Source organism: Prosopis cineraria, unplaced genomic scaffold (genome assembly GCF_029017545.1).
Source record: "Prosopis cineraria cultivar Desert tree isolate PC_DT_omini unplaced genomic scaffold, ASM2901754v1 PC9, whole genome shotgun sequence".
In the NCBI taxonomy this organism is placed as follows: Eukaryota; Viridiplantae; Streptophyta; class Magnoliopsida; order Fabales; family Fabaceae; genus Prosopis; species Prosopis cineraria.
The window spans coordinates 30897194-30924772 of NW_026555340.1; the positions used below are offsets into that span (position 1 = coordinate 30897194).

At 34.1% G+C, this 27579-nt stretch overlaps 2 protein-coding genes and 1 long non-coding RNA gene across 5 annotated transcripts; 1 reads left to right on the top strand and 2 right to left on the bottom strand.

The window, feature by feature from the left end:
• Window positions 1-5195: 5195 nt before the first annotated feature.
• On the bottom strand, window positions 5196-6952 carry LOC129319370 (uncharacterized). Its single transcript, XR_008595487.1, has 3 exons — window positions 6655-6952; window positions 5927-5992; window positions 5196-5378 (listed from the first exon to the last, which is right to left on the bottom strand). It is a non-coding gene; the product is annotated as an uncharacterized LOC129319370 (long non-coding RNA).
• A 2194-nt stretch (window positions 6953-9146) lies between these two features.
• LOC129320264 (callose synthase 5-like) lies at window positions 9147-21609 on the top strand. Of its 3 annotated transcripts, XM_054965614.1 has the most exons (41): window positions 9174-9423; window positions 9497-9597; window positions 9888-10009; window positions 10103-10199; window positions 10313-10423; window positions 10512-10640; window positions 10757-10849; window positions 10942-11033; window positions 11170-11296; window positions 11428-11565; window positions 11656-11732; window positions 11834-11912; window positions 11992-12117; window positions 12454-12568; window positions 12683-13047; window positions 14137-14189; window positions 14296-14356; window positions 14432-14513; window positions 14594-14643; window positions 14738-14824; window positions 15018-15140; window positions 15218-15511; window positions 15589-15749; window positions 16084-16207; window positions 16290-16384; window positions 16483-16600; window positions 16704-16855; window positions 17155-17264; window positions 17333-17458; window positions 17541-17609; window positions 17805-17994; window positions 18075-18186; window positions 18272-18391; window positions 18475-18590; window positions 18686-18769; window positions 19137-19249; window positions 19319-19548; window positions 19771-20565; window positions 20660-20710; window positions 20809-20994; window positions 21111-21609. In XM_054965614.1, the coding sequence occupies exons 1-41, from the start codon at window positions 9243-9245 to the stop codon at window positions 21339-21341; spliced, it is 5886 nt and encodes a 1961-aa protein (XP_054821589.1). In that variant the 5' UTR covers window positions 9174-9242; the 3' UTR covers window positions 21342-21609. The 3 variants fall into 3 exon arrangements, with proteins under 3 accessions (XP_054821590.1, XP_054821588.1, XP_054821589.1); XM_054965615.1 differs by having other exon boundaries at window positions 9147-9423; window positions 19137-19548; XM_054965613.1 differs by having other exon boundaries at window positions 9173-9423; window positions 9888-10199.
• Window positions 21610-22780: 1171 nt separating this feature from the next.
• LOC129319211 (uncharacterized) lies at window positions 22781-23401 on the bottom strand. The gene is made up of 2 exons (XM_054964213.1): window positions 23234-23401; window positions 22781-23146 (listed from the first exon to the last, which is right to left on the bottom strand). The coding sequence occupies exons 1-2, from the start codon at window positions 23384-23386 to the stop codon at window positions 23012-23014; spliced, it is 288 nt and encodes a 95-aa protein (XP_054820188.1). The 5' UTR covers window positions 23387-23401; the 3' UTR covers window positions 22781-23011.
• Window positions 23402-27579: the final 4178 nt, after the last annotated feature.

A 27579-nucleotide genomic window follows, 5' to 3' on the forward strand; every position in this document is an offset into this window, starting at 1 on the left:
TCCCCAAACTCGAACCTCCAACCTCTACCACCTTAACGAAGTTGAGGCGAAGTCTGGTACCATTGAGTCAAGTATGTAACAGTACGGAGCCACCCCTTGGGCCTCGACTCGGTACTGGACTCTGGCCCATCACTGGACCAAAGCCGACTTTCCCACAGGTGGTACTGTGGTTATTCCTCACCACTGCCTCTCCAGGGTCTTTTGGAACCTCCCCAGACTCGAACCTCCAACCTCTACCACCTTAACAAAGTTAAGGCTAAGTCTGGTACCATTGAGTTCAATGGTACCAGACTTAGCCTTAACTTTGTTAAGGTGGTAGAGGTTGGAGGTTCGAGTCTGGGGAGGTTCCAAAAGACCCTGGAGAGGCAGTGGTGAGGAATAACCACAGTACCACCTGTGGGAAAGTCGGCTTTGGTCCAGTGATGGGCCAGAGTCCAGTACCGAGTCGAGGCCCAAGGAGTGGCTTCGTACTGTTACATAAAAGGCGCCTTTTTAATGTAATAGCCCTCCGCTCACCCCGCCTCCCCGAGGTCTTTTGCGGCGCTGGACACTCTCCCCCTAGGCCCCACAACAGGGCGACCCCACCCCTTACGGTGAGCATCAGGAGACAAAGGCTTCCCCGCAGTAGTGTGCGGATTATTCCCCTTGCGGAGAGCCTCCCCAGGTTCGATCCTCCAACCTCTCCTACATAACAAATTTAGGTTTTGAGAAAAAAATGATAATAATAGGAATTTATATTATTTGAGGTTATTTAGAAATAATATTATGGTTAGGTATTTAATTATGAATTTAAAATTTAAATTTAAAACCACATAAGCAATGTTAGTTAAGATATAATACATAAATAATTTTTTTTTATGTATGTGTTGAAAAAAAAAGAGAGAGAGAAGGTAGAAGGAACAAAAAAAAGGGGGTGGAAGGTTGTTGTTTTTAAGTCCCACATTGGTTAGATGAGGGAAGAGAAGAGGTGCCTTCATGTATAAAAAGGAAGGGGTGTGTGCATTAGGAAGCATGAGAGGCTAAGATGCAATTTAGAAAAAATTGCAACTTTTGGCCCAAAGGTTTGAATAATTAAATTCAAACCTATAGTTTTTTTTTAATATAATTTTGGGACTCACAATCCCATTTTTATATTATTTTTCTCTCTTCCTCTCACGTTGCTCGGCGTTTTCTCACAAGGGGGATTATTTTCTTTTTCTTCAGGTATGTTCTAACTTTCCTGTTTAGATTAGCATTTAAAAATTTATTTAATTACAAAATTAATTTTATAGTTATTTTCTAAATAATATTAGCTTTCTAGTGATATGATTATTTTGTAGGATAGAGTAAATATTTTGATTAGGATTTTTCTATAGGATAGTTAATCTGATGATATGATGGATTAAAAATATAGGTTAAAACTCTTAGGGATATAATAAATATTATAGAATATTTTCTTGAGGTTGAAACTCATGTTTAAGAATTTTTGAGTTAAAATCTAGATCTATATGGTTGAATTTATGTGGAATCTGAGATGTAGGGATGAACCTATGATTATTAAATATTTATTTAAGTATGAATAGGTATTTTTGAGGTTATAAAAAGGTGATTTGAGGTTTCAGGATAATTTTAAAATTTTTAATTTATTTTTGGACGAATTTTTAGAATATAAAAGGATGAAATTGTGATACTAGAAGTGATTTGAGATAAAAAAAATAGTTTATTAGGGTACGAGAATTTTAGAAAAAGAATTTGGGAAGTTAAATGAGGCATAAATCTTAAATTAGTATTAATATGGATTATAGATCTAAGACTTTCTAATTCTTTAAATTAGAGTTATTTATTTTAATGTAAAATTAATATATAGTATTGTGAAATAATTATGTAGATTATATTGACAAAGATAGTGGTAAAAAAGGAGTTGTGAAGGGGAACTTGTTATTCAAGACACAAGGTAACCATTATTAATGTGTTGTGATGAGTGTGTTTGTGAATGGTTATGTGTTGACTTGTTGTTTGGAAAAACTATGAATTATTGAAAATAAATACTGTTATATACTTGTTTGAAATTATTGCCAAGTGGGTTACAAATTTATTTTTGTTTATCATGATGAGATATTATTGTTCGGATATATTCTTGCTTGGATATTTGAATGATGCATGACTTGTCAGGGTATTTTAATGTATGGTGTTAATGGGAATTTCTGTTCGGTTAATTATTACCACGTGGTAAGCCTCATTGGACCCAATGAGTGACGTGTCGCTTGGTCCAACTCACCTTTGGCCGGGTGATTTGGCGTCCGAGCATGGCGAAAGGAGGATATAAGTGCAGTCATGCAAATTAAATACTTATTCGGTTTGTTTGAAAGTATTGTTCGGTTAAATGTTTTGTGTGCCCACTTAGCAATCGCATGATTAGTTACATCTGCATGCATCATTACATATTATTTTTGGTTACTGGGACTTTTAAGTCTCATTCCCTGTGATTAACATTTTTTTTATGTAACAGCCCTCCTGGGTCACCACTGCCTCTCCAGGGTCTTTTCCCAGGCGCTGGACAACACACATGTCACCACATGATTGCCGGCTTCCCACTGGCGGTACAGTGGTTATTCCTCACCCCACCCTCACGGGGGTCTTTTGGAACCTCCCCAGACTCGAACCTCCAACCTCTACCACCTTAACGAAGTTGAGGCGAAGTCTGGTACCATTGAGTCACTTGGTGGGGTGAGGAATAACCACTGTACCGCCAGTGGGAAAGCCGGCAATCATGTGGTGACATGTGTGTTGTCCAGCGCCTGGGAAAAGACCCTGGAGAGGTAGTGGTGACCCAGGAGGGCTGTTACATCTTGTGGCAGCACTCTATTCAATTATTATTACTATTAGAATTTTGGAATTAATCTCCACCCTTGATGAGTCATAACTTTAATCATAATGAGTTACCTAAAATCTAATATTAATGTGTGATTAATAACTAAAAAAGAAAATAATTTTTTGTCTTAATTGTGATTATTTCGATCAGCATATTTTCTTTATAATGAAGTGAATTAATGCTGATTGAATATTCTTTTTATGCGGAAGCCTTCCTTCACTATAAATAGTGATTAGAGGCTGGAGGTAGGATCATTTCAGGGCAAACAATTCTCTAGTCCACTCCTCCTCTCCCTCTCTTTCTCTTTAGTGCATCTGCTGTGTGCTGTAATATGATAGATTCTAGTAGTCTAAACTTGTGTGGATAGTTGGGTAAATTCTATAATGTCTGGATCTAGTAAAACTCTAATATAACTCCTTTATTTTATTTATTATTTATTTTAATATTCCTTCAATTACTTTAACAAAAAAAAAACACTGCCACAATGCATATTCTTAGAGCATTATTTGATTCTTAATATAAAATACTTGATGAAATATTAATTATATTTTTTTACTATTGTTTCTATTTAAATTCATCAATGTTAAGAAAGAATATATGTATTGTAAATTTTATTTTTTTCATTTAAATAGAAATAAAAATAAAAAATTATTATATTTTCAAACAAACAAAGTTGTTGCTTCAACCAATATCATTGATTTTTGTGAAATGATTAGAGATATAACAGGTACAACAAACAATAAAGGGAGTAAAAAATCTAACAAGACATACTATTATTTCTTAAAGTTTGCCCTGCGTGAGTACATAAATTAGTTAACGAGTAAGGGAGAACAATAATAAAGTTTCAAAACCAAAAATTTATACTCCATTCATTAAAAAATATTTTTTAAGAAATTAAATGTTTAAAAATATAAGATATTTTTAATCTTTTGAAGTGTAATAATTATCTTTTTTTCAAAAGTGTCCCTATTGAAAATGACTTTATATTTACTACAGATATTTAATGGAGATAAATATAACAAGATAAAATTAGTTTAAAAATATATAACAATTTTATTAGGGTGAAGTTTGATTAAAAATGCCTTAAATTTTTTAACGGAGGGAGTAATGGCTAAGTCTTTGATGAAAAAATTTAAAAATTAAGTTACAAATATTAATCTAAATATTACAAAGGGTAAACCCAACTGCAAATTAAGAGATATATTCAGAATTTAAATATTTTATTTACAATTAAAATTTTTAAATTTACACCCACCTAAATTAACATTTATAAATGATTTTTCAATAAATTTTATGCATGAGAACTTAATTGCAATGAATTTATTATTTTAAAACTTTATTATTATTCTCCCACGAAATCATAGCGGGTCCAATTCGAATAACCTGTTTTAAAATGGTTAATTAATAATTAATGAGAAAAAAAATTATCGTGGTGCAATAAGTAATGTATTGATAGGCGCTGAAGAATGAAGAGCACGAGCGGCGTTTGCTCGGACTTTTCATAATTGTCGACTGCTGGCATTGCAGCCTCTGTCAAGCTACAGCACTGCGGCAACACCATCCACCCTCTTCACATTGGTCGTCGCGGGCCAACACAAAATATGTCAACTCAATTGATATTTTCTCATTTACTTCGATTGAAAATAGAATTTTTTAAATAATAATTTTATTATTATAAAAATATACTCCCTTCAATTTAAATTATAAAACACTTTTTTCAACTCATCTTAATTTAAAATATAAGATACTTAATAGATGTTGATTTTTTTTTAATTTATCATTATACGTATAATTTCATTAATATTTATTACATTTTTCTCATTTTTTATGATAGCTAAAATTTTTTTGGTCTGCAAGAAAATTCATATTTTCTCATGTTATAGTACTTCGTTGAAAAAATATTACCTCTCTCATTTAATTTATTATTGACAATTGAAAAAAAAAAGACAAAAGAAAAAACTTATTATATTTGTAACTAGGTTATAGGTGAATTTTATTGGTATTGAAATTATAATTAAATATGTTTTATATTTTGAACTGAAGGAAGTATATTATTTTTTTATTTTTAAACTCAATTACCAGTACATTTTACAACGAGCAAGATAAATTCTTATACCTTAATTCATGTTAATAAATACAATAGGCAGAGTGTAACACCCTCAAAAAATACAAACCGATTTTTCGCAAATTATTAAAACCATTATTATGGTAGAAAATGATACATCCAAGACAATATACCACAGGTCTTAAAATATCTCAAAAAAAGCAATTAGAACCATAAGGGACAGACAGGATCCTCATGTCATGATATTCAAATCAGATCATAAATCAAGAGGGACAGATATAATCCTCTTGGTCATATAAATACTTTTAATAAAAAGGATTAGAGTTTACATGCTTCACAAAAAAACATATGTCCTAAGTTAGCACAAGATACATTATATAATCTAAAATAAGAGGCAACGTAAAAGATGGTGTCTCATACACCATAGTTACACCTCTGGTGCTTTCTTGGCCGGACTCGCTCCTGTAAAAATATTAACCACGGGGAATGAGACTTAAAAGTCCCAGTAACCAAAAATTAATATGTAATGATGCATGCGGATGTAACTAATCATGCGATTGCTAAGTGGGTACACAAAAACATTTAATCAAACAATATTTCCAAACAAACCGAACAAGTATTTAATTGCATGACTGCACCTTATATCCTCCTTTCGCCATGCTCGGACGCCAAATCACCCGGCCAAAGGTGAGTTGGACCAAGCGACACGCCATCATTGGGTCCAATGAGAGCTTACCACGTGGTAATAATTAACCAAACAGAAATTTCCATTAACACCATACATTAAAATACCCTGACAAGTCATGCATCATTCAAATATCCAAACAGGAATATATCCGAACAATAATATCTCATCATGATAAACAAAAATAAATTTTTAACCCACTTGGCAATAATTTCAAACAAGTATATACAGTATTTATTTTCAATATTTCATAATTTTTCCAAACAACAAAACAACACATAACCATTCACAAACACACCCATCACAACACATTAATAATGGTTACCTTGTGTCTTGAATAACAAGTTCCCCTTCACAACTCCTTTTTCACCACTATCTTTGTCAATATAATCTACATAATTATTTCACAATACTATATATTAATTTTATATTAAAATAAATAACTCTAATTTAAAGAGTTAGAAAGTCTTAAATCTATAGTCCATATTAACACTAATTTAAGATTTATGCCTCATTTAACTTCCCAAATTCTTTTCTAAAATTCTCGTACCCAATGAACTTTTTTTTTATCCTCAATTCACTTCTAGTATCACAATTTCATCCTTCTACATTCTAAAAATTCATCCAAAAATAAATTAAAAATTTTAGAATTATCCTGAAGCCTCAAATCACCTTTCTATAACCTCAAAAATACCTATTCATACTTAAATAAATATTTAATAATCATAGGTTTATCCCTACGTCTCAGATTCCACATAAATTCAACCATATAGATCTAGATTTTAACTCAAAAATTCTTAAACATGAGTTTCAACCTCAAGAAAATATTTTATAATATTTATTATATCCCTAAGAATTTTAACTTATATTTTTAATCCATCATATCATCAGATTAACTATCCTATAGAAAAATCCTAATCAAAATATTTACTCTATCCTACAAAATAATCATATCACTAGAAAGCTAATATTATTTAGAAAATAACTATAAAATTAATTTTGTAATTAAATAAATTTTTAAATGCTAATCTAAACAGGAAAGTTAGAACATACCTGAAGAAAAAGAAAATAATCCCCCCTTGTGAGAAAACGCCGAGCAACGTGAGAGGAAGAGAGAAAAATAATATAAAAATGGGATTGTGAGTCCCAAAATTATATTAAAAAAAAACTATAGGTTTGAATTTAATTATTCAAACCTTTGGGCCAAAAGTTGCAATTTTCTCTAAATTGCATCTTAGCCTCTCATGCTTCCTAATGCACACACCCCCTCCTTTTTATACATGAAGGCACCTCTTCTCTTCCCTCATCTAACCAATATGGGACTTAGAAACAACAACCTTCCACCCCCTTTTTTTTGTTCCTTCTACCTTCTCTCTCTCTTTTTTTTCAACACATACATAAAAAAATATTTATGTATTATATCTTAACTAAATATTGCTTATGTGGTTTTAAATTTAAATTTTTAAATTCATAATTAAATACCTAACCATAATATTATTTCTAAATAACCTCAAATAATATAAATTCCTATTATTATCATTTTTTTTTTCAAAACCTAAATTCCACAATTTCTTTATTATATAAAAAATCAGGATGTTACACAGAGTGATTTTTTTTTATTTACATATACTAGATTTACATTTTAATATTAACTTTGAGAAATATCTATATTTTACACTGTAGGAAGTAACGTCTTTCTTTTTCCCTTTTCTATTATCATTTCTCATGCTCCACTTCATCCTTTCAACTTGAACCAGTGGCAGAGTTTATTGTATTATACATCACACTTTTCATTTTATTTTTCCAACCAAATCGTACTATGCTAAATCATTTTGCATTTAATATGTATCTGAAAAAAATAAAATTGTTTTAGTATTAATTGTTTGATCCAACCACTGCAATGTGTAATCCGCACATACTATATATTAAAAAATTCCAACATCTTTTTCCCTTGCATGAAAATATTCATTAAGAAATGACACTTGTATAAAATAGTGTTCAGTTTATATGTATCTTGATTGACTCAATTTTATTTCAATCATATTAAAATAGGTGTCATTCCTGTTCGAAAACATTTAGAATAAGATAAGAAAGAGATTTGAAACGGGACAAGATATAAGATTACTTTTGGTACGTCCCGTCCCCTCTCTAATATTATATATATATATATATATATTAAAATATATATTAAATATATTAATATAATTTATATTTATATTAATTATATCAATTATAATTTTAATATGTATACTTTTTTTTCAAAAATTAAAAGTTTTTTATGCTACGTAGCATAGCTGACACGGGCTTCTGGAAAATTGAAAACTAATAGTAGAAGCAGTAGGGCTGACTTCCAATTTCTTAGAAGTAACCCATCTGTTTCAAGCGAAAGACAAAGGACCAATAAATTTTTTATTTATCATCAGGGGCAAGAAAATAATTGAAGCAATTTTTAGAATACGGCTGCCTCAGCACAGCCTTGTCAATCCATATCCACAATATAAAATTTCAATACAGGAAACAATAATGACTTCCGTACCCTATACGATCAGATCGACGCGCAGATGAATCATATTCATATATTGAATAATAACATACCACTAGTGGACATCTCCGTGGTTGGGTGTATGGATAAAATCATGAGCAATTAAATACAAACACGATTCTCCTTGTATATATAAAATTACGAAAACACACGGCCGTTGAATTTCCCAAGCGTCTGCTCAATTTTGAAATAATCTAATTAATTAATAGTCCCAAGGTGTTGAATAGCGCACGTGCGATCCCCAAGAATCACCAATGCTGAGCTAGAGTCAAGTTGACTTGTGGAATTGACTTAGGTTGGTTATTCATTTATTTATCTTACAACCAGGTCAGAATATGAAAAGCAAAAGAAACGAAAGAGAAAAGCGGACCTCCATTGAACTGACAACTGAGGGCTTGAAGCGTTCAAAAGCCACGTCAACAGGACTATTTCGCCCACTAGACCATTTCCCCCCTCTTTCCTTTCTTTCTTTCTTTCTTATTTATTTATTTATTTTTTATTTTCGAATCTTGCCCTCAGCCCTCCTCCCGGGAGTGGCGCCCTTCCAGTCATTCCCTCACACTAACATCTGATAACTCAGCTCTCCTGTTGCCACGTGTCATGTCCTTTTTCAACTGCTCTTGTTTTCTCTTACCCTTCCCTCTCCCGCCTTCCTTCATTCCCTCTCGTTTGCTCTTCGTTTGCAGCGCTCACATTGTGCCACTCCAGCATCTCTTGTCCTTTTCCTTCATTTGTTTTTATTCAATTTTACGCAGCGAGCCTTCAATAATCTCATGCACTTACACACGTACACAACATATATTTCTGGTAGATTTTCCATACTCCTCTGTTTTTATTTGAATTTCAAGTGAATTGCATTGAGATTTGACATTTATCATACTGTCCGTTTGGTTTCCGGGAAAACTGTCTGAATCGCGCCTGTTAAGTTCTTTCCTGTGTAATTCTAAGCTGCCAAGCCTGTTGACGTCCATTTCAATTTGGTTTTCCTGCATTGATGACACGCGTGACTTAATTCGTTTAATCGGTCATGGATCATCTGGAAATTAGACTGCAGAGTGAGATGGAGAGTTGAATCACACCCTTGGAGTGTTCGGCAACAATGTCGAATCCAGAGCCGGGACAGCAGCTGGCGAGGCGACCTTCGAGAAGTGCCGCCTCCTCAACGTTTTCCACCGAAGTCTTCGACAATGAAGTTGTTCCCTCCTCACTCGCTTCCATCGCTCCCATTCTTCGAGTAGCCAATGAGATCGAAAGCGAGCGCCCCCGGGTTTCTTACCTTTGTACGTCCCCAAACTATAGACCAATCGATTCAATTTCATAAATTCTAATTGTGTTTTCCCCCATTATTTTAAGGTCGGTTCTATGCGTTCGAGAAAGCGCACAGGTTAGATCAAAGCTCCAGTGGTCGTGGTGTAAGGCAGTTTAAGACGTTATTGCTTCAGCGGTTAGAGAGGGTAAAGATGAACATTTCCTTTTCCCACTCATGTTTTATTTAATTCGTGATTACGATAGCACACGTAATACTAAAAACGAACTCTTATTAAATCTATTCAGCGAGGGCAACGAGATTATGTTAAAAAAAAAAATGGAGTTACCGCTTAACAAAGAATTCATCAGAGGCAGATGTTGGGCTGACGATAATATTGGAAATCAGCACACTACACTTTGCGTTACTTCGTCGAGGAATCTGTATTAAATTTGACCTTTTACTCCTACATCAACTTAAATAATTTATCGAACGCAGGACAATGCATCCAGTTTGGCCTCTCGGGTTAAGAAGACAGATGCAAGAGAAATCCAGGCTTATTATAAGCAATACTATGAACAATACGTCAGAGCTCTTGCCCAGGGTGAGCAAGCAGACAGGTACATACATGAATTCTCGCTTTCGTCCACTTATTGCTTTCATTGTATGCATACTAAACATACTTTTCCTTTGTTCCTGAAATCCTTTTCTAGAGCCCAGCTCGGCAAAGCTTACCAAACTGCTGGGGTGCTTTTTGAAGTGCTTTGTGCTGTTAACAAGTCCGAACAGGTCGAGGAAGTATCTCCTGAGGTTAGTTCTCAATCATATATCCTATTGTACCCCCTTTGGTAATGTAAATTCCTCTTTCATTCAATTCATTTCAAATTCTTGAGTCGTAATAGCAATAAATTTTGTGTAAGCAGATCATCGAGGCTGCAAGAGATGTCCAGGAGAAGACAGGGATATACACACCTTATAACATCCTTCCTCTGGATTCTGCGGGGGCTTCTCAGCCTATCATGCAGCTTGAAGAAGTATTACTTCTGCAACGATTTATTGGTGCTGAACTTATAGTTTTACTTAGAATTACACCGAGTTTTTTTGGCTTTCTTTCTATAACAGATCAAGGCTTCTGTTTCGGCGCTTGGTAACACTCGTGGCTTGAACTGGCCTCCTTCGTTCGAGCAGAAGAGGCAGAAAGCTGGAGAGCTAGACCTTCTTGATTGGCTTAGAGCCATGTTCGGGTTCCAGGCATGTTTTGGCACCCGACCCAATGAAGGGGCGCGGAGTGAAGATTTTTGTATATTTAGATGTTTTTCTACAAATTGCAAAAATCATTTCGATTCATTTGGTTTATTTGGACACAGAGGGACAACGTCAGGAACCAGAGGGAGCACTTGATTCTGCTTATTTCTAACTCTCACATAAGGCTTCATCCCAAACCTGAACATCTCAATAAGGCACGTAGAGGCCTGTTCCTGCCCTTTTTTTTGGCTATTGGTAACTAGTCACAGCTTCATGTTTTTGGTTTTCTTGTTTTGGTCTATTGCAGCTTGATGATCGTGCTGTTGATGCAGTGATGAAAAGTCTCTTTAAGAATTACAAACAGTGGTGCAAATTTATGGGACGAAGACATAGTTTACGGTGAGAAAAAGCAAAATCTGGATTATAGCTAACATTTATAGCATCGACCTTCTTTAACTTCTTCATTGATTAACTTTTGTTGTTGAGAACAAAAATCCTAAATTTCTCACGATGAAAGCGCGCATTGATTTTTCAGACTCCCTCAAGGTCAGCAGGATATACAACAAAGGAAGCTACTTTACATGGGTTTGTATCTTCTCATCTGGGGTGAGGCATCTAATGTTCGCTTCATGCCAGAATGCCTTTGCTATATATTTCACAATGTGAGTACATATTTTCTGGGCTGCAACACGTCTTATGCCAGAATGCCTTTCAACAAGTGTTCTGTTAAAAAAATGCTGTAGAACTTACTTCTAATGTTGAGTGTGCCAACAATGGCAAATTATAACCTCAGATGGCATATGAGCTCCATGGCTTATTGGCTGGAAATGTCAGCATCGTTACCGGTGAAAATATCAAGCCCTCATATGGCGGTGATGATGAGGCATTCCTTCGTAAGGTTATCTCTCCCCTGTACCGAGTAATTGAAAAGGTATGTTATCGTCTGACAATGGACCCTGTCGTTCTGCCCAAATACCACTGTCCTATGACGACTGATGAGTTACACGTATATGATATGCAGGAAGCCGAGAAGAGCATGAATGGAACAGCTCCTCATTCAAGTTGGTGTAACTATGATGATCTGAATGAGTATTTCTGGTCTGTTGGGCTTTAGGATTATCCTGAACATGACTTTGATGTTGCCTTGTTTCATTTTTCATTAATTTAAAAAATGGTTTATCATTAAGTTTCTTTTACAGGTCATCTGATTGTTTCTCTCTTGGATGGCCCATGCGTGATGATGGTGATTTTTTTAAATCAATACGTGACCAATCACAGGTACCTGCACTGGAGAATTTTGTGCCCCAGACTGTAGAAAAGTATCCTGGTTAAAAGCTTACGAAAAATTTTGTACCAGGGAAGGAAGGATGCCCCTAAAAAACCTCGAAGCACTGGCAAATCTAATTTTGTCGAGACCCGGACATTTTGGCACATCTTCCATAGCTTTGACCGTCTCTGGACCTTCTATTTTCTGGCTTTGCAGGTACTCCCCAGCTGTTTTTGATCGCATGTCAATAAAAAATTTATTATTTAATTGAAATCTTATTAAATCACACTAAATTTTTAATTTTATCTCTAATAATATTGATTAATATTATGGTGGTGGTGGGTAGAGCACACAATTAATATATTTTTTTAATATAAGAAAAAAATTATCTAATTACTTAAAAATATCATGACACTTTTTATATTTAGAAATAAAATAAATTTAAAAGAATTTATATATATAGGGACGGAGGGAGGGAGTATTCAATAAAGAAATGCTTATATCATCATGTGTCTTTAAACTTGCCATGACACGGCCTGAACACCATGACAGGTAATGTTTGTTATAGCATGGGAAGATGTTGCGCTGGTGGAAGTATTTCAGAAGAACGTCTTGTATAGTCTATCTAGTATATTCATTACAGCAGCCATTCTACGCTTACTTCAAAGTATGATACCTTCACTAACCTGGCACTACGTTATTGTTTGCTTTTCACTTTTTTTACTTCCTCGCTGACTACAATTTTCCATTAACATTTTTATTCTTTTCTATTTTGATTCAGGCATCTTGGACCTTAGCATGAACTTTCCTGGCTATCATCGATGGAAATTCAGTGCTGTGCTAAGAAACATTCTCAAGCTAATTGTTAGTCTTGCGTGGGCTGTCATTCTTCCAGTCTGCTACATACATTCCTTCAACGGTTTACCTCATGGCCTCGAGAAGCTGTTTGACTCTCTTAATCAAGTAAAGGACATTTCGAAAATCTCACCAAAAAACGAGGGCATTCCAGCATTGTATGCTGCGGTTGTGGTGTTATATCTACTTCCAAATTTACTAGGAGCTTTTCTCTTTCTTTTCCCGATGCTCCGGCGTTGGATTGAAAACTCGGATTGGCACATAGTTAGATTCCTCTTATGGTGGTCACAGGTATTTTACGCATTGCTATCGTTTCTCAATATCTTGTTCACTTGATAAATTAACAACTTCTCTTCATGGCCTTAAACTAAAATTCTTCTTCTGACTAGAAGTTTATTTGCAAATATGCAATTGAGTTTAGAACCAAAACATTGAGGAACAACTTCTAGGTCAATTTAATTTGAATGGAAAAATTGATCTGTCGTATGAAGAGTGTATTTGGCTAATATTACCTAGTGAGAACTTTCGAGGTGAGCACAAAACTTCAAGTCATATTTGCCTTATTATTTACTTTTCATTCATAATATTAAAAATCAAAGTATATATTTAATTTTAACGGTTGATTTATAATCTAACAATGATCATATCCTCCTTGACTGTACTCATGAGATAAAATTACTCTCTTCATTTGTGTATGTGCACACATGTCCAAACACATGCCCCACCTGTTGTACTCTTAAAAGTATTAAAATTTAAGTGCTACTGCCCTTTGTAATTCAAAAAATTGATAATCATTACCAAAAATTTAAGATCTAACTTGACCCTGATCTAAAATTAAATTATAAGGTACTGTTTAAATGGTAACTATTGAAATTTACGTTACATGGTTTTGGCCATAAAATTATACTGCTTTGTGTGTGCGTAGCTAGCAGAGGTACTAATAATGCCCCCTCCCCGAAGTTGCTTTTAAACAACTTGCAAAATCAAAGTTGAACCTCAGATATATTTCCTCGGAGCCAATATATGTTAAATTCAAAGAATTACGTTTGGAGATTGTTCAAATTCCAATCTTTTGATGTTGCATTTTTTCTTGCTGTACAAGGTATCCACTGCAAGAAAACTTTTTGGGGCAACGAATTTATCTAAAATCATACTTTTGTATCATTTCTGGCAATTTTTTTTTTGGTAAATATTTTGGGGCAATATTTATTTGAGAGAGCGTTGATTGACTTACCACGTTCTTTTGCTTGCTAAGATTAATTATCAAGTCATTCTTCTTCACCGAAAGTTTCAAATTATCAAAGAAAAATTAGTGCTTATCAATCTTAAAAAATTTAAGTAGTTTTCATTTTCTAAATGAGATTTTCCCTTTTTACGTAGCCACGAATCTATATTGGGAGGGGAATGCATGAGAGCCAATTTTCTCTCCTAAAGTAAGTTGCCCCAGGCATTTTTGGCTCTGAAATTATATTATGGTCCTTTTCTTCTGCTAAAATTTGAAATTTGTGTGATCATCCATATTTTTTCTTTTAATTTTAGGTACACTATTTTCTGGTTGCTGCTCCTGGCATCTAAGTTTATATTCAGCTTTTTCATCCAGGTGACTGCTGCATGTGTAGTTCGTTGGCCCATGCTAACTACCGAGCCTCGTTTGCTAAATCTTCTGTGTCTGCAGATAAAACCTCTAATTCGTCCCACGAAGGACATAATGAGGATCAAACATATCAACTATACTTGGCATGAATTTTTTCCTGAGGGTACTCTCTTCTTTCCCATGATTTTAATGTAATCAATTGTTGCTTTATTAGTTGATCAAACTACTCTTCTGTTGGCGCAGCTCGTCATAACTACAGCGCGGTTGTGGCGCTCTGGGTTCCTGTACTTTTGGTTTGAACACTATCTTTTCTTGGATATGTTTGCATGTGTAGTCTTCTTGGTTGGGGCATCAATCATGTCATCTCATCTTACATTGTCGATGCAGGTTTATTTCATGGATACTCAAATTTGGTATTCTGTTTTCTCAACCATTTATGGAGGTGTTTATGGAGCCTTCGATCGTCTGGGAGAGGTTATCATCAATTTTATCTTGTTTTTGTCTTGTAAAGACTGGAGAAAAATTAGGATGATAATATTGGCTGTTTACTTTTGTGAAATACACACGCACCCACAGAAACTCAAACCTACTGTGTCAAGAAATTAGTGTTTATGATGTCGAAGTTGTTTACAGCCAAATGATGTTGATACCTTCTTACTTTCAACAGGTTCGCACTTTGGGCATGCTAAGATCGCGTTTTCAGTCATTGCCTGGTGCATTCAATACATGCTTGGTGCCTACGGATCAGAAACAAAAGAAGAGATTTACACTTTCGAAGAAATTTGCTGAGGTTGCTATAGTTTTTTCATAGCTAAATAGTGAAGGCAAACATAGTTATTGATCTTGTGCTTTTATGTGGTTGTATAGATTAGTGCGAGCCGAAGAAGTGAAGCTGCCAAATTTTCTCAATTATGGAATGAAATTATTTGCAGTTTTCGTGAGGAAGATCTCTTAAGTGATAGGAAAGGGCTTAGAGCTAAACTCTTTGATTTCTTGCTTTTGTTTATGCGCGTAGCTTCTCTTCCATCTCTTGACTGTTGTGCATCACTTATTTTTTGCTTACTTTACTCCAGGGAGATGGACCTTCTGCTGGTTCCTTACTCGTTATCAGATCCTAGCCTGAAAATAATTCAGTGGCCGCCCTTTCTGCTTGCAAGCAAGGTCAGTGTAACTGATTTGATTGTCATATTCTTATGGTTGTTAACAATTTACGTAGTTGACCCAATTTACATTTGCAGATTCCTGTAGCACTGGATATGGCTGCTCAATTTCGTGGAAGAGACTCTGATCTTTGGAAGCGTATATGTGCAGATGAATATATGAAATGTGCCGTGATTGAATGCTATGAAGCTTTCAAAAATATCCTGAATACTTTGGTGGTAGGAGAAAATGAAAAAAGGTAGCTTTTGGTATTGAGTCGAAAACATTAATGTTCAATTGTGAGTCCATTTTAAATTACACTTCTAGCTGGAAAAATTATATAAAAACAATTTGACTTTTTAATTCCCTCCAAGTCTATGCATAGCAAATCGATTCTTGTCTGTTTTTCTTTTTCTTGATTTGCTTTAAATTTCATTTGTCTTCCTCAATCTTTTTTCAAAAAAGATAAAAGAAAAAGAAGTGGAGCAAGTGGTAACATGCCTAATTCATTTTGGTTTGAAGCACATGAATTCATATTCATATTGCAGTATCATTGGTTAACCAATACATCTGAAATCATTGTTGTCGAACAGGATAATATCCATCATCATCAAAGAAGTTGAAAGCAACATCGCAAAGAATACACTTCTCACAAATTTCCGATTAGGATTTTTGCCCTCCCTTTGTAAGAAGTTTCTGGAGCTTGTAGAAATTCTGGTAATTCAAAAAAATTATGTTCCAAATGGCTCTTGTCTAGATGTATTCAATCTGAAATTAGCACTTTCCTTTCACATTATAGAAAGAAGCAGATCCATCCAAGCGACATGCTGTGGTACTCTTGCTGCAAGACATGCTAGAAGTGGTTACCAGTGATATGATGGTGAATGAAAGCAAGTTGGTGACATTCATGGAACTAAATTTGTACTAGAATATGTTTGGCGTATGGCGCTGTATTTGGCTCTGACTTCTATGTTTGTGATGATGTTCATAAGTGAATTGGTGGAGCTCGGTCATAGTAAGGATTTTGGAAGGCAACTTTTTGCTGATGGTACTGATGCAAAACCTGCTATACTATTTCCACCTGCTGTTACAGCACAATCGGCAGAACAGGTACTTGATAAATTTATTGTGATTGTTATAGTTGATACCATTGTGATGATTCAGGAGGCTGCTATAATTAATGAAATATAATGGTGCCTTGGTGCAATTTCAGATAAGACGTCTTTATCTTCTCTTGACAATGAAGGAATCTGCAATTGATGTGCCAACCAACCTTGAAGCCCGCAGAAGGATTGCTTTCTTTACCAATTCATTGTTTATGGATATGCCACTTGCACCACGCGTTCGTAAAATGCTCTCATTCAGGTCTGATGAAGATATATGCCAATGTCATACTTTCCAGAATCACGGCATCATGCTTTTTCTCATACACATTCCTCATTTATCACAGCTAAAACAAAGTCCTAGGGGTCACATTCTGGTTTTTCCCTTGTTTTATGATGACAAATTGTCCCACAATTACCTTTCTTTGTATGTTAAGTGACGGTTTGTTTGTGTGCGTGGTTTTGTGTGTGTAAATTAGAGTATCTATTGCACTGCTATTTTAGCTTCCCTGCATCCTGCAACTGTGTGTGCTTCATGTATAGAATTTGGCTTGTTTGCAGTGTCCTAACTCCATACTACAGTGAAGAGACTATCTATTCAAAGAATGACCTTGAGATTGAAAATGAGGATGGTGTGTCAATCATATATTACTTGCAAAAGATCTATCCTGGTTCGTAATGACTAACTTAGCTTTGCTTTTTAATGATAAAGACTGGCTAAAATGTTATAACTTTTCAGATGAGTGGAATAACTTCATGGAGCGACTTAATTGTAAAAAATACAGTGACATAATGGAGAAAGATGAGAATGTATTGCAGCTTAGACTCTGGGCTTCCTTAAGGGGACAGACTCTATGCAGGACAGGTATAAGATGAATTAGGTCAATTATTAATTAGTAATGATTCTCTTATAGCTGCAAATCTCCTGTATTTATAAACTACTGCAGTTAGGGGAATGATGTACTACCGGCGTGCTCTGAAACTCCAGGCTTTTCTCGATATGGCCAATGAGAAAGGTAAAAGATGTTTTGTTAAATCCTCATATATAGAGCTAAATCTTATCACTTGTCAGCACTTTTCTCCTCCATTATAAATAACTTGCAATGTATGATGAAATGAATTGTCATGTTCATCATGGAAATGACTAAAGAATTTATTTTCCAAAATGATTAATTTGTATAATAATCTTTTTACTCTCTTGTGGTCGTTAGAGATACTGGATGGATATAAAGCCCTCACAGATCCCTCGGATGAAGATAATAAGAGCCAGAGATCCTTGTATGCTAGTCTAGAGTCTGTGGCTGACATGAAATTCACATATGTTGCTACCTGTCAGAACTATGGGAATCAAAAGCGGAGTGGAGATCGTCGTGCAACAGATATCCTGAATTTGATGGTTAAGTACGTTCTTCGGCTGATATTCTAAATTGGGTCCTTTCATTTGCATTTATGTTTTATCCTGAATTGCACTTCATTTGTAGCAATGCCACGCTTCGTGTGGCATATATCGATGAAGTTGAAGAAAGAGAAGGTGGAAAATCTCAGAAAGTTTATTATTCTGTACTGATTAAAGCTGCGGACCATCTTGACCAAGTAAATTCATAGCTAACTCAACAAGAGAAGTGCTAATTTACTATTCCTCTTTTCATAATTGATTGTTTTTTTATCTGATTTGAAGGAAGTGTATCGAATAAAACTGCCGGGGCCGGCAAAGCTAGGAGAAGGGAAGCCTGAAAATCAGAATCATGCCATCATTTTTACTCGAGGGGAAGCCCTTCAGACTATAGACATGAACCAGGTAAAAGTTAATTAAAAATTGTACAAATGTAACAATTTGATAATGGGAAATTTTTCTTGGTAAGATGATCAACTTTGTTCCAGGATAATTACTTGGAAGAAGCTCTGAAAATGCGTAACCTTCTGGAAGAATTTGGTGAGGATCATGGAGTCCGCCCACCTACTATATTAGGTGTCCGCGAACATATCTTCACTGGCAGGTCTGATGAAGCTTCTTACACATGGAACTGATATTTTTCTGTGATGTTTATTATTCTGGCAAGAAATTATTGATTACTTTGGTCACTTGTTACAGTGTTTCTTCCTTGGCTTGGTTTATGTCAAATCAAGAAACAAGTTTTGTTACAATTGGTCAAAGAGTCCTGGCAAGACCCCTAAAGTAAGTTCTTTTTCTAGCGATCTTACTAGATGGTTGACTTAGAAGTGTTTATTTTGTTTGTACGACAAAGCATGAAGTTCTTGTTAAAAAAAAAAAGAAAAGAAAAGAAAAAAAGACAAAGACAAGGATGGATCTCAAGCAAAGGCAGCCTTCTTCTTCGGTAAGGAGGAAAGGCAACCTTTTTAAATTTAGATTGTATTACATGTCCTCGATATAAAATAATAGTAAGTTACAATATCTTTTAATTATACGGTCTGGGTTTTGCTTACCCATTTTTGTGGTTTAAGAAAAGAAATGAAAATTTTTAGAGTAGATGGTGTATTATATATTCCTTCTCTGGCTTATGATAAGGTTTGTTCAATGACAGAATTCGATTCCACTATGGCCATCCAGACGTTTTTGATAGAATTTTCCACATCACACGAGGAGGAATAAGCAAGGCTTCTCGTGGCATCAATCTGAGCGAGGACATTTTTGCCGGTAAATTCGCAAAACATCTTTCTAAACCGCTTTTCCCTCTGCTTCATATGAGGCCTTTCGCCTATGTAGGTTTCAACTCAACGCTAAGACGCGGAAATATCACACACCATGAATATATCCAAGTTGGAAAGGGCAGAGATGTGGGGCTTAACCAAATCTCACTCTTTGAAGCAAAAGTGGCTTGTGGTAATGGAGAGCAGATACTAAGTAGGGATATCTACCGGCTGGGGCATCGTTTTGACTTTTTCCGCATGTTGTCATGCTATTTTACCACTGTTGGATTTTACATCAGCTCAATGGTAATGCTTATAATGCATGTAGAATTAAGCAGACAATATCTGGATTTGAAATTTTGTACCAAAAATGAGTCCAGTTATTTTTTCATGACTGAGCATTGCTACCCTGGGAATCAACATTTTTCGCTATCTCGCTATATAGTTGTTAAATTTGCTTGTGTGCTTGATTAATTGCCGACTTTCCACCTGCATTTAGCAATATCGCTTTCGTTTTCTAACTTGCAGGCTGTGGTCATCACAGTTTATGCTTTCCTATATGGAAGACTTTACCTGTCATTGAGTGGATTGGAGGAATCCATAATGAAAATAGCCAAGAAAAGTAAAGACGATCCCTTAAAGGCTGCGATGGCTTCACAATCCCTCGTTCAGATAGGTCTCTTGATGATTTTGCCTATGGTCATGGAAATTGGACTCGAGAGAGGGTTCAGAACTGCCTTGACTGATGTCATAATTATGCAGTTACAACTAGCTCCGGTTTTCTTCACTTTCTCACTAGGAACAAGGATGCATTATTTTGGGCGCACTCTCCTGCATGGTGGTGCAAAGTACAGAGCCACTGGACGTGGCTTTGTGGTCCGTCATGAGAAGTTTGCGGAGAACTACCGGTTGTATTCTAGAAGTCACTTTGTAAAAGGGCTAGAGCTCGCTATATTGCTTATATGCTACATGATTTATGGATATACAAAAGGTCCGATAGCATATGTCCTTGTGGCGGGCTCAATGTGGTTTATGGTGTGTTCTTGGCTGTTTGCTCCGTTCCTCTTTAATCCTTCCGGTTTTGAGTGGCAGAAGATAGTGGAGGATTGGGACGATTGGTCTAAATGGATCCATAGTCACGGGGGTATTGGTGTTCCTGCGAACAAGAGCTGGGAATCTTGGTGGGGTGAGGAACAAGAGCATCTGCAGCACACTGGGTTTCTTGGGCGGTTTTTGGAGGTGGTTCTTTCCTTGCGCTTCTTTGTCTATCAGTACGGGATTGTGTATCACCTAAATGTAGTTGAAGGAGTAAAGAGCATCATGGTAATTATTAAAAGTTCTCTCTCTTTCTATTTTGTCTGTCAAACTGTTGAATCTGCACTCAGCATTTTCTGATCTGTGTAGTAATTCTCTCCAGGTTTACGCCCTGTCGTGGATAGTCATACTAATTGTCATGGTCATCCTAAAGGTCGGTATGCACGTTATCAAACATTCATTCTAAGTAAGTTATTAACTCAGCCACGTTTAAATCAGCGTTTTGTTTAATGCTCGCATCTGATACTGCAGATAGTGTCTATGGGTAGAAAGAAATTCAGTGCAGATTTCCAGCTGATGTTCCGCCTCTTGAAATCGTTTCTATTTATTGGGTGCATTGTTGGTCTGGCCTTAATGTTCACTCTTATGAATCTCACAGTTGGTGATATATTCGCGAGTCTACTAGCGTTTTTACCAACAGGATGGGCACTCGTCATGGTATTCGTAGGATTTCTTTATATATCTCTTTCCATATGAAAAAGCTTTAGTTAATTAAACATTAATAAAGAAAATCACTATTTAATTAGCTGCTAATGAGTGTGTTGCATAAGCAGATAGCACAAGCATCCAGACCTATGGTGAAGGGCATTGGAATGTGGTCGTCAGTTAGAGCACTAGCAAGAGGGTACGATTACCTGATGGGGGTAGTTATATTTGCACCAATTGCAATATTGGCTTGGTTCCCATTTGTTTCGGAATTCCAGACCAGGCTGTTATACAACCAAGCATTCAGCAGAGGGCTTCAGATCCAGCGCATTCTTGCGGGTGGCAAGAAGAACAAGTAACACGAAACTGAATGGATGGATTGAGGATGATAGCAGGATATTATGCAGGCAGAGTTTAGGAGTACGGATATAGGCTCAGAGTGATTTTAGCAGAAATTATCAGATGGTGAACTAAGTATCAGTTGGGCGTAGGCCAAACTCCTAATTCTTTGCAGCTTTCAGGGTGTAGTGTTGTACCTGTGGGATGGATTCTGTAACCAGTTTAAAATTGTTGGAGCTCTTGCTCATATGCCTTCAATTCCAATAATGAATTCTAGATATGCAAGTAGCATTTTATCTTTTGCTGAATTCTTTTAACCAAAGTCCTTTCATAAGTTTCGAAATCCGCAAATTCCCCTCTAATCCCTAACATTTCGCCGCCTGATACGTGTCATTCCCTCCTCGCGCCACCTTCCCCTGTCTCTTTAGAAGAAGGTAGATGTGGATCCAATATGCACGTAACTATCGTTAATATATATATATATATATATATATATTGGCCAGGCTATTGTTAATATTTTAAGAGAGGCCAACCCTTCAATTATTAAACTTTACCATGGCGTTTCAATATGACGATGGTACGCATGAGGAGATGCGCAGAATAACATTTAAAGTCTTCTCAAATTAACATTTAGCTTTTAATAACAATATATATTTTATATTTTTTCATAAGATAATAATGATTACGATTTAACTTTTAATAATAATATATATATATATATACAGGAAGCCAGGGCAGGGGGTGCAGATTAATTTTAAAAATAATTATTTAAAAATAATTATTTAGTATTTTTTAAAAATAATCATATATTTTATAATTATCCCCTACTTATTATAAAATGCTATTAAAAAATAATATTATTTTTATATAAAAAATCTATAAGTATATAATCATTAAGCAGGAACTTAAAAATAAAATAAATAAGCACACTTTTTTCTAAAAATCATATTAAAATTTTAGATTTAGTGGATTCAAAATTAAGCTTCAGTTAAAATTTACAAAAAAAATATCTGAATTTTAAGGGATACAAACTTTTAAAACTAAAGAGAATGAAATAGCAAACTCTATACTACTTATTTATAATTTTCTTTTAATTATGAGGTGCATATGCCCCTCAAATATATTGGCTCCGCCACTATATATATATATATATATATATTTTCATAAGATAATATGAATTTTTATTGGGATAAATTCCTGCCTTAAATATCGTTCTTCCAAAGCAAGGGGCACATATGTACGGTCCCAGTACCTTTGTTTGTCTTTTCAACGATGAAAAAGAAAATATGCTCACCCCTTTATTGAAATTGAGACTAGCTAGAACAGGATAGCAATAATGTGAAGAATTCGTATTTTATTACTCTGAGAAATAGCAGCCATTTAAAATTGTATTAACAATCACCTCGAACCTAACGGTGCCGACTTGATTAATGTGGTTCCCTGGCCCTGCACCGCGTAGTTGACGAAAGAAATCTCGAAACATTCAGATAAACTGTGGCAAACACCATTAATTATTTCTCCCTCCGATCGATGATAGCATGGAATTAATAATCAACCCAATGCTTCATCCCATGTGCTGTACTATATGACACACACACGCGCACACGTGTATATATACAAGGTAAGTATAAGTAGAATGGGCAGCCGTATTGATGATTTGTTGTATTTACAATAAGAGTGAATTAATTGACTAGAACGGAGCAGATGCCATGTCTCTGAATGCTGCAACTACTGCTTCTGCATCTTCTAACATCGCCGCTTCCTCCTCCTCGTCCATGTTCATCATCCTCACATCACAGGCCGCGCTGACAATGGGCTTCAATCCCTGCCGGAGCCATCAACACAAGAATTCACTCGATCATAAAATTCAATTGATTCGCTCCAGAAATATATACTATGATTGACGTCGTACCTCGGTGAATATTCTGGAAGCTTCTTCGAACGTCTTGGTGTTCAAGATGCAAATGGCTAGATCCCTGGCCGACTGCATTTGCTGCATGCTCAGAGTCCTCGGCTCTCTCTCGATCGAAGACGTCCTCTCGATCTGTAACATCGACGCATCCATTTTCCCCCCGAAATTGGAAGGTTCGGTGATGATTTTATAGCAGAGAGTGCGGGGGGACCATGGCGGTGAGAGGTGGCTGACACGCAACCGGGACACGTGGCCGAGGTATCCTAGGCGATGCCCTTAATGGGACAGGTGGCGCGTGATGGTGACGTCGTAGCATTTGAGAATGTCGAAAAGGAAGAGGACCGAAGAATTTTGTCCTGACGGAGGCCTACGTGTTAGGGTTGGGTACGCCAGAAGGAACCAGAGAGAAACACGAGTTCGGTGCCTTGACAATTTAGTCGCGCGTTGTTGATCCCGAGGTGGGTAACAATCGTGTACGGCGTTACTAGATCTCATCCCATTGGAGTGGCGCCGAATAAGAGAGAGAAAATTGCATACATATATTTCGTCCATTTTTATATATAAAATATTTTTAATCAAATCATATATATTAATAAAAATTTATTATTTAATTAAATTTACATAAAAAATAATAATTTTTTAATTTTATTTTTAGTAATATCATAATTAATATTATAATAATAATAAAAAATTATAATTAATAATTTATTTTATTTTTTAAAATAAAAATAAATTTATTTAATTATTTAAAATATTATTATCATCTCTTATATTTAAAAATAAAATAAAATTTTAAAAAATATTTTATATAGACAATTAATTACTAATTTATTATCATTTTTTTAAGCTTTAATTAATTGTCAATTGATTGTTTTCAGAGAACTTTAAAGCAATTCTCCTGACAAAAATCTTCGCCTGATTATGCGCAGTCATGTCATAGTCCAGTCACTCCATTTTTATATATAAAATATTTTTAATTAAATTATATAAATTAATAAAAATTAATTATATAATAAAAACAACGATAATATTTTAACTTTATCCCTAATTATTATAAATAAAAAATAAATATATTTTTAAAATAAATTAATAAAAGTATTTATTTTTTTAAATTTAATAAAAATATAATGAATTATTTATTAAAAAAATATATTAATAACATTTTATATTTAAGAATAAAAAAATTTTAAATTTTTTTTATATATAGGGATGAGGAGGATATCATTCACTATGAATTATCATTATACTACACTATTTTTCCGTAAGAGATATTTTCATGATATTTCAGTCCTGTGAAAAAAAAAAAGAAAAAACGTACATTTTGGTATTTATATTTTGCTCGTTTTGTTATAAATTTTTGTATTTTTTTAATATTTTAATATTGACACTTTTATTTTTTGAATATTTTACTTTCATTTAAAATCCTTACATTTTGTTCATTTTATTTATTTACAAACCTAAAACACCAGACAATAAAAGTGTAAGGACTTAAGATATAAAAAAAAATACAAAAATCTATAACAAAATACGAGTTAAATATAAAGATCAAAATATATGTTTTTCCCCCCCTTCCCCCCCAAAAAAAAAAAAAATTGGTCGTATGCGTACACACCGAGGTTAGGACGACCTCACGTCAAACTCGGTGGATTCCTACAAGTCTGCAAATAATTTATCGTGTTTGATGTAGATTATGCAATCCATCGTAGATTTGTAGAGTGCAATTTTATCTAATTTATTTCTATATGTATTTAGAAAATAACCAAGAAGTGGGTAATTAATTGTGATTAATTTAATCTTGTCAATTACTCCCTCTAATCCTATAAACCTATTTATAGGATAGAAAGAGAAAATTTTTTTAATCATATTTATAAATCACCTCATTAAATTCTTAACACAAATTTACCCATTTGCTCTCTAATAAATGTCAAAAAGAAAAAATATGTTATTAATGTTTTTGTATTTAATAGAGATAGGATTGAAAATTTATTAAATTTTTAAATAAAGTTAATAAATTTTAAAATTTTTTTATTTTAATAAAAATTATTAAAAATAACTTATAAATGAATCATATATAAAATCCAATGTTAGAGTGGACGGGTTTCAATATAAAAGGGTGCTAAAACAAAAATGACAACAGGTAACTGTCCTTTACAAGGCATTCGGTTTCTGTACTCATCCTGTACTCAACACCAAAATGCTTCTGTTGCAGTTATTATTATTATAATAAATAAATGCTTTTAAAATTATTATTTTAATATTTTAATAAATAAATTTAACATGTTAAATTTTGACCTAAATAGTTCAAATATAAATTTTAATCTAAACAGTTTGAAACTATACTAAAAAATTAAAACTGCAACTAAAAATATTTTATAAAGTATTTTTTTATTTTGCACATTTGTTCATCTATGTGAGGTAATATCATTCAAGATACAGTCGTACATTAAATATAAACACTTCTCTTAAAATAAATTTAAACATTACTTTGTTACATCATGAGAAACTAATTTATTTTGCTAGACTACTCAACCTTTATGTTAAACTCTTCAAGTCTTTTATTTTTAATTTTTTCAATACAATTATAAACTATTCACACCAAAATCTATATCTAAATGTCAAATTTTAATAATTTAATATTTATTTTTTATTTATTAAATATTAAAATAATAATTTTATAATATTCATTTATTATTATAATAATGATTTTGTAGTTTAAAAAGTTAGCACTGCAACAGCAGAGTTTTGGTGCACAACACCACAGAGCTCATCGGATAAAAAATAAATTTAAATATAAAAATATTTCGAATTAAACCATCTTCACATAACATGCAATTAAAAGAGACAATTATTATTAAATAATAATAACAAGTATTACTTTCATTCAAATCTCAACCTTAATAAAGTAATTACTTATTTTTAAATTAATTTTATATTTTTATATTTACCTTTATTTAATAGGGTATTTCACCCTAAAAAAATATAAAATAATCTATTTAATAGGGACACTTTAAAAAAAGAATCATAATTATACCTTAAAAAATTAAAAATAATTAATGTTTTTTTATGTTCAATATCTTAAAAAATACTTTATATTTTTAAACGGAGGGAGTGTGTGTGTATATATAATAGATCATGTACTTTTTTTTATATCTTGTTTTTCGTTCAAGGGAGAGAAATTTACAATCCCTTTGTCTCTCGTATCAATTAAATAATTTGGATTTTCTTTAAATTTTGTCATCCTCTCATCATTTAAGGAATTCTAATTAGTAGCCAGTTTTTGGAAAGTTATTGTTGAGGAAACTTCCTTAAAATTAGATAATAACTTAAAAATAGCAACGACGCTAGCTCTACTATAAAATTTAGTAGCTTGTAATTTTCACATTTTCAAAAACGATTATAATCTTCAAGATCCTTTTTTTTTTGTGTGTGGTTAAGTTTGAGTTCTTAGATATTGTTATCCAAGAAGACTTCTAATTTAAAGCCAAACAAGGGAAGTAACATTTAACAGGCGAGACTTGAACTCAGAATATCTGTGTGTGTGAAGAACACAAACTCAGATACACGACAACAACCAAAACATAGTAAAAAAAAACATGCGGACAATGAGAGGCCAAAAGACAAAATGCAAGGACAATACAATATTAACGCATGGAGAAAATAGGAAACATCTGATACGTAACAAAAGACACAGATACATGAAGAAAATCATACCTGGATTCCACAATAAAATAGAACACAAGCACTGGGTACATGCACTGGAAACAGAAATATTCAAATATATGGCATTACCCACCTCGATATGGTCGCCTCCTTGTAGAGACAAAGCCAATATGCTCCATTCTTCTTCTGTGAAACAATCCAACAAGCAGACACTTCATCATCATCAACTGAAACTCGAGAAGCGTCATCCCTATTCACTACTGAATTAATGAGTCGCCCCTGACGACAAAGTTGACTTTGAGGGCGACCAAATGCATTCACTGGGTACGTGGAGCCATACTATTACTACTATTACTATTATTATTACGTGCAATAGGCTGAATGCGAAGCGATTCAGAGATAGAAACAGAATCTACGCCTTCAATTTTATCCTCCTCATCGTCGACGTCCCAGATTTCCTCGTCAAATTGTACACCACGCCTAGGACCAAGACCGTCCGTCTTGAGCACCCTACAAAGCACAGTGGAGTCCTGCAACACAAATAGAACAGAACTATACTGATAATTGAAACAAATTCATTAGCATACAAATCAGCAGAATATATATAAATATATATATACATCCTTGTTACTAATTCAGCCGCAGCTACAGAATATTCAATCGATATCGTAAAGATTTAACAATAC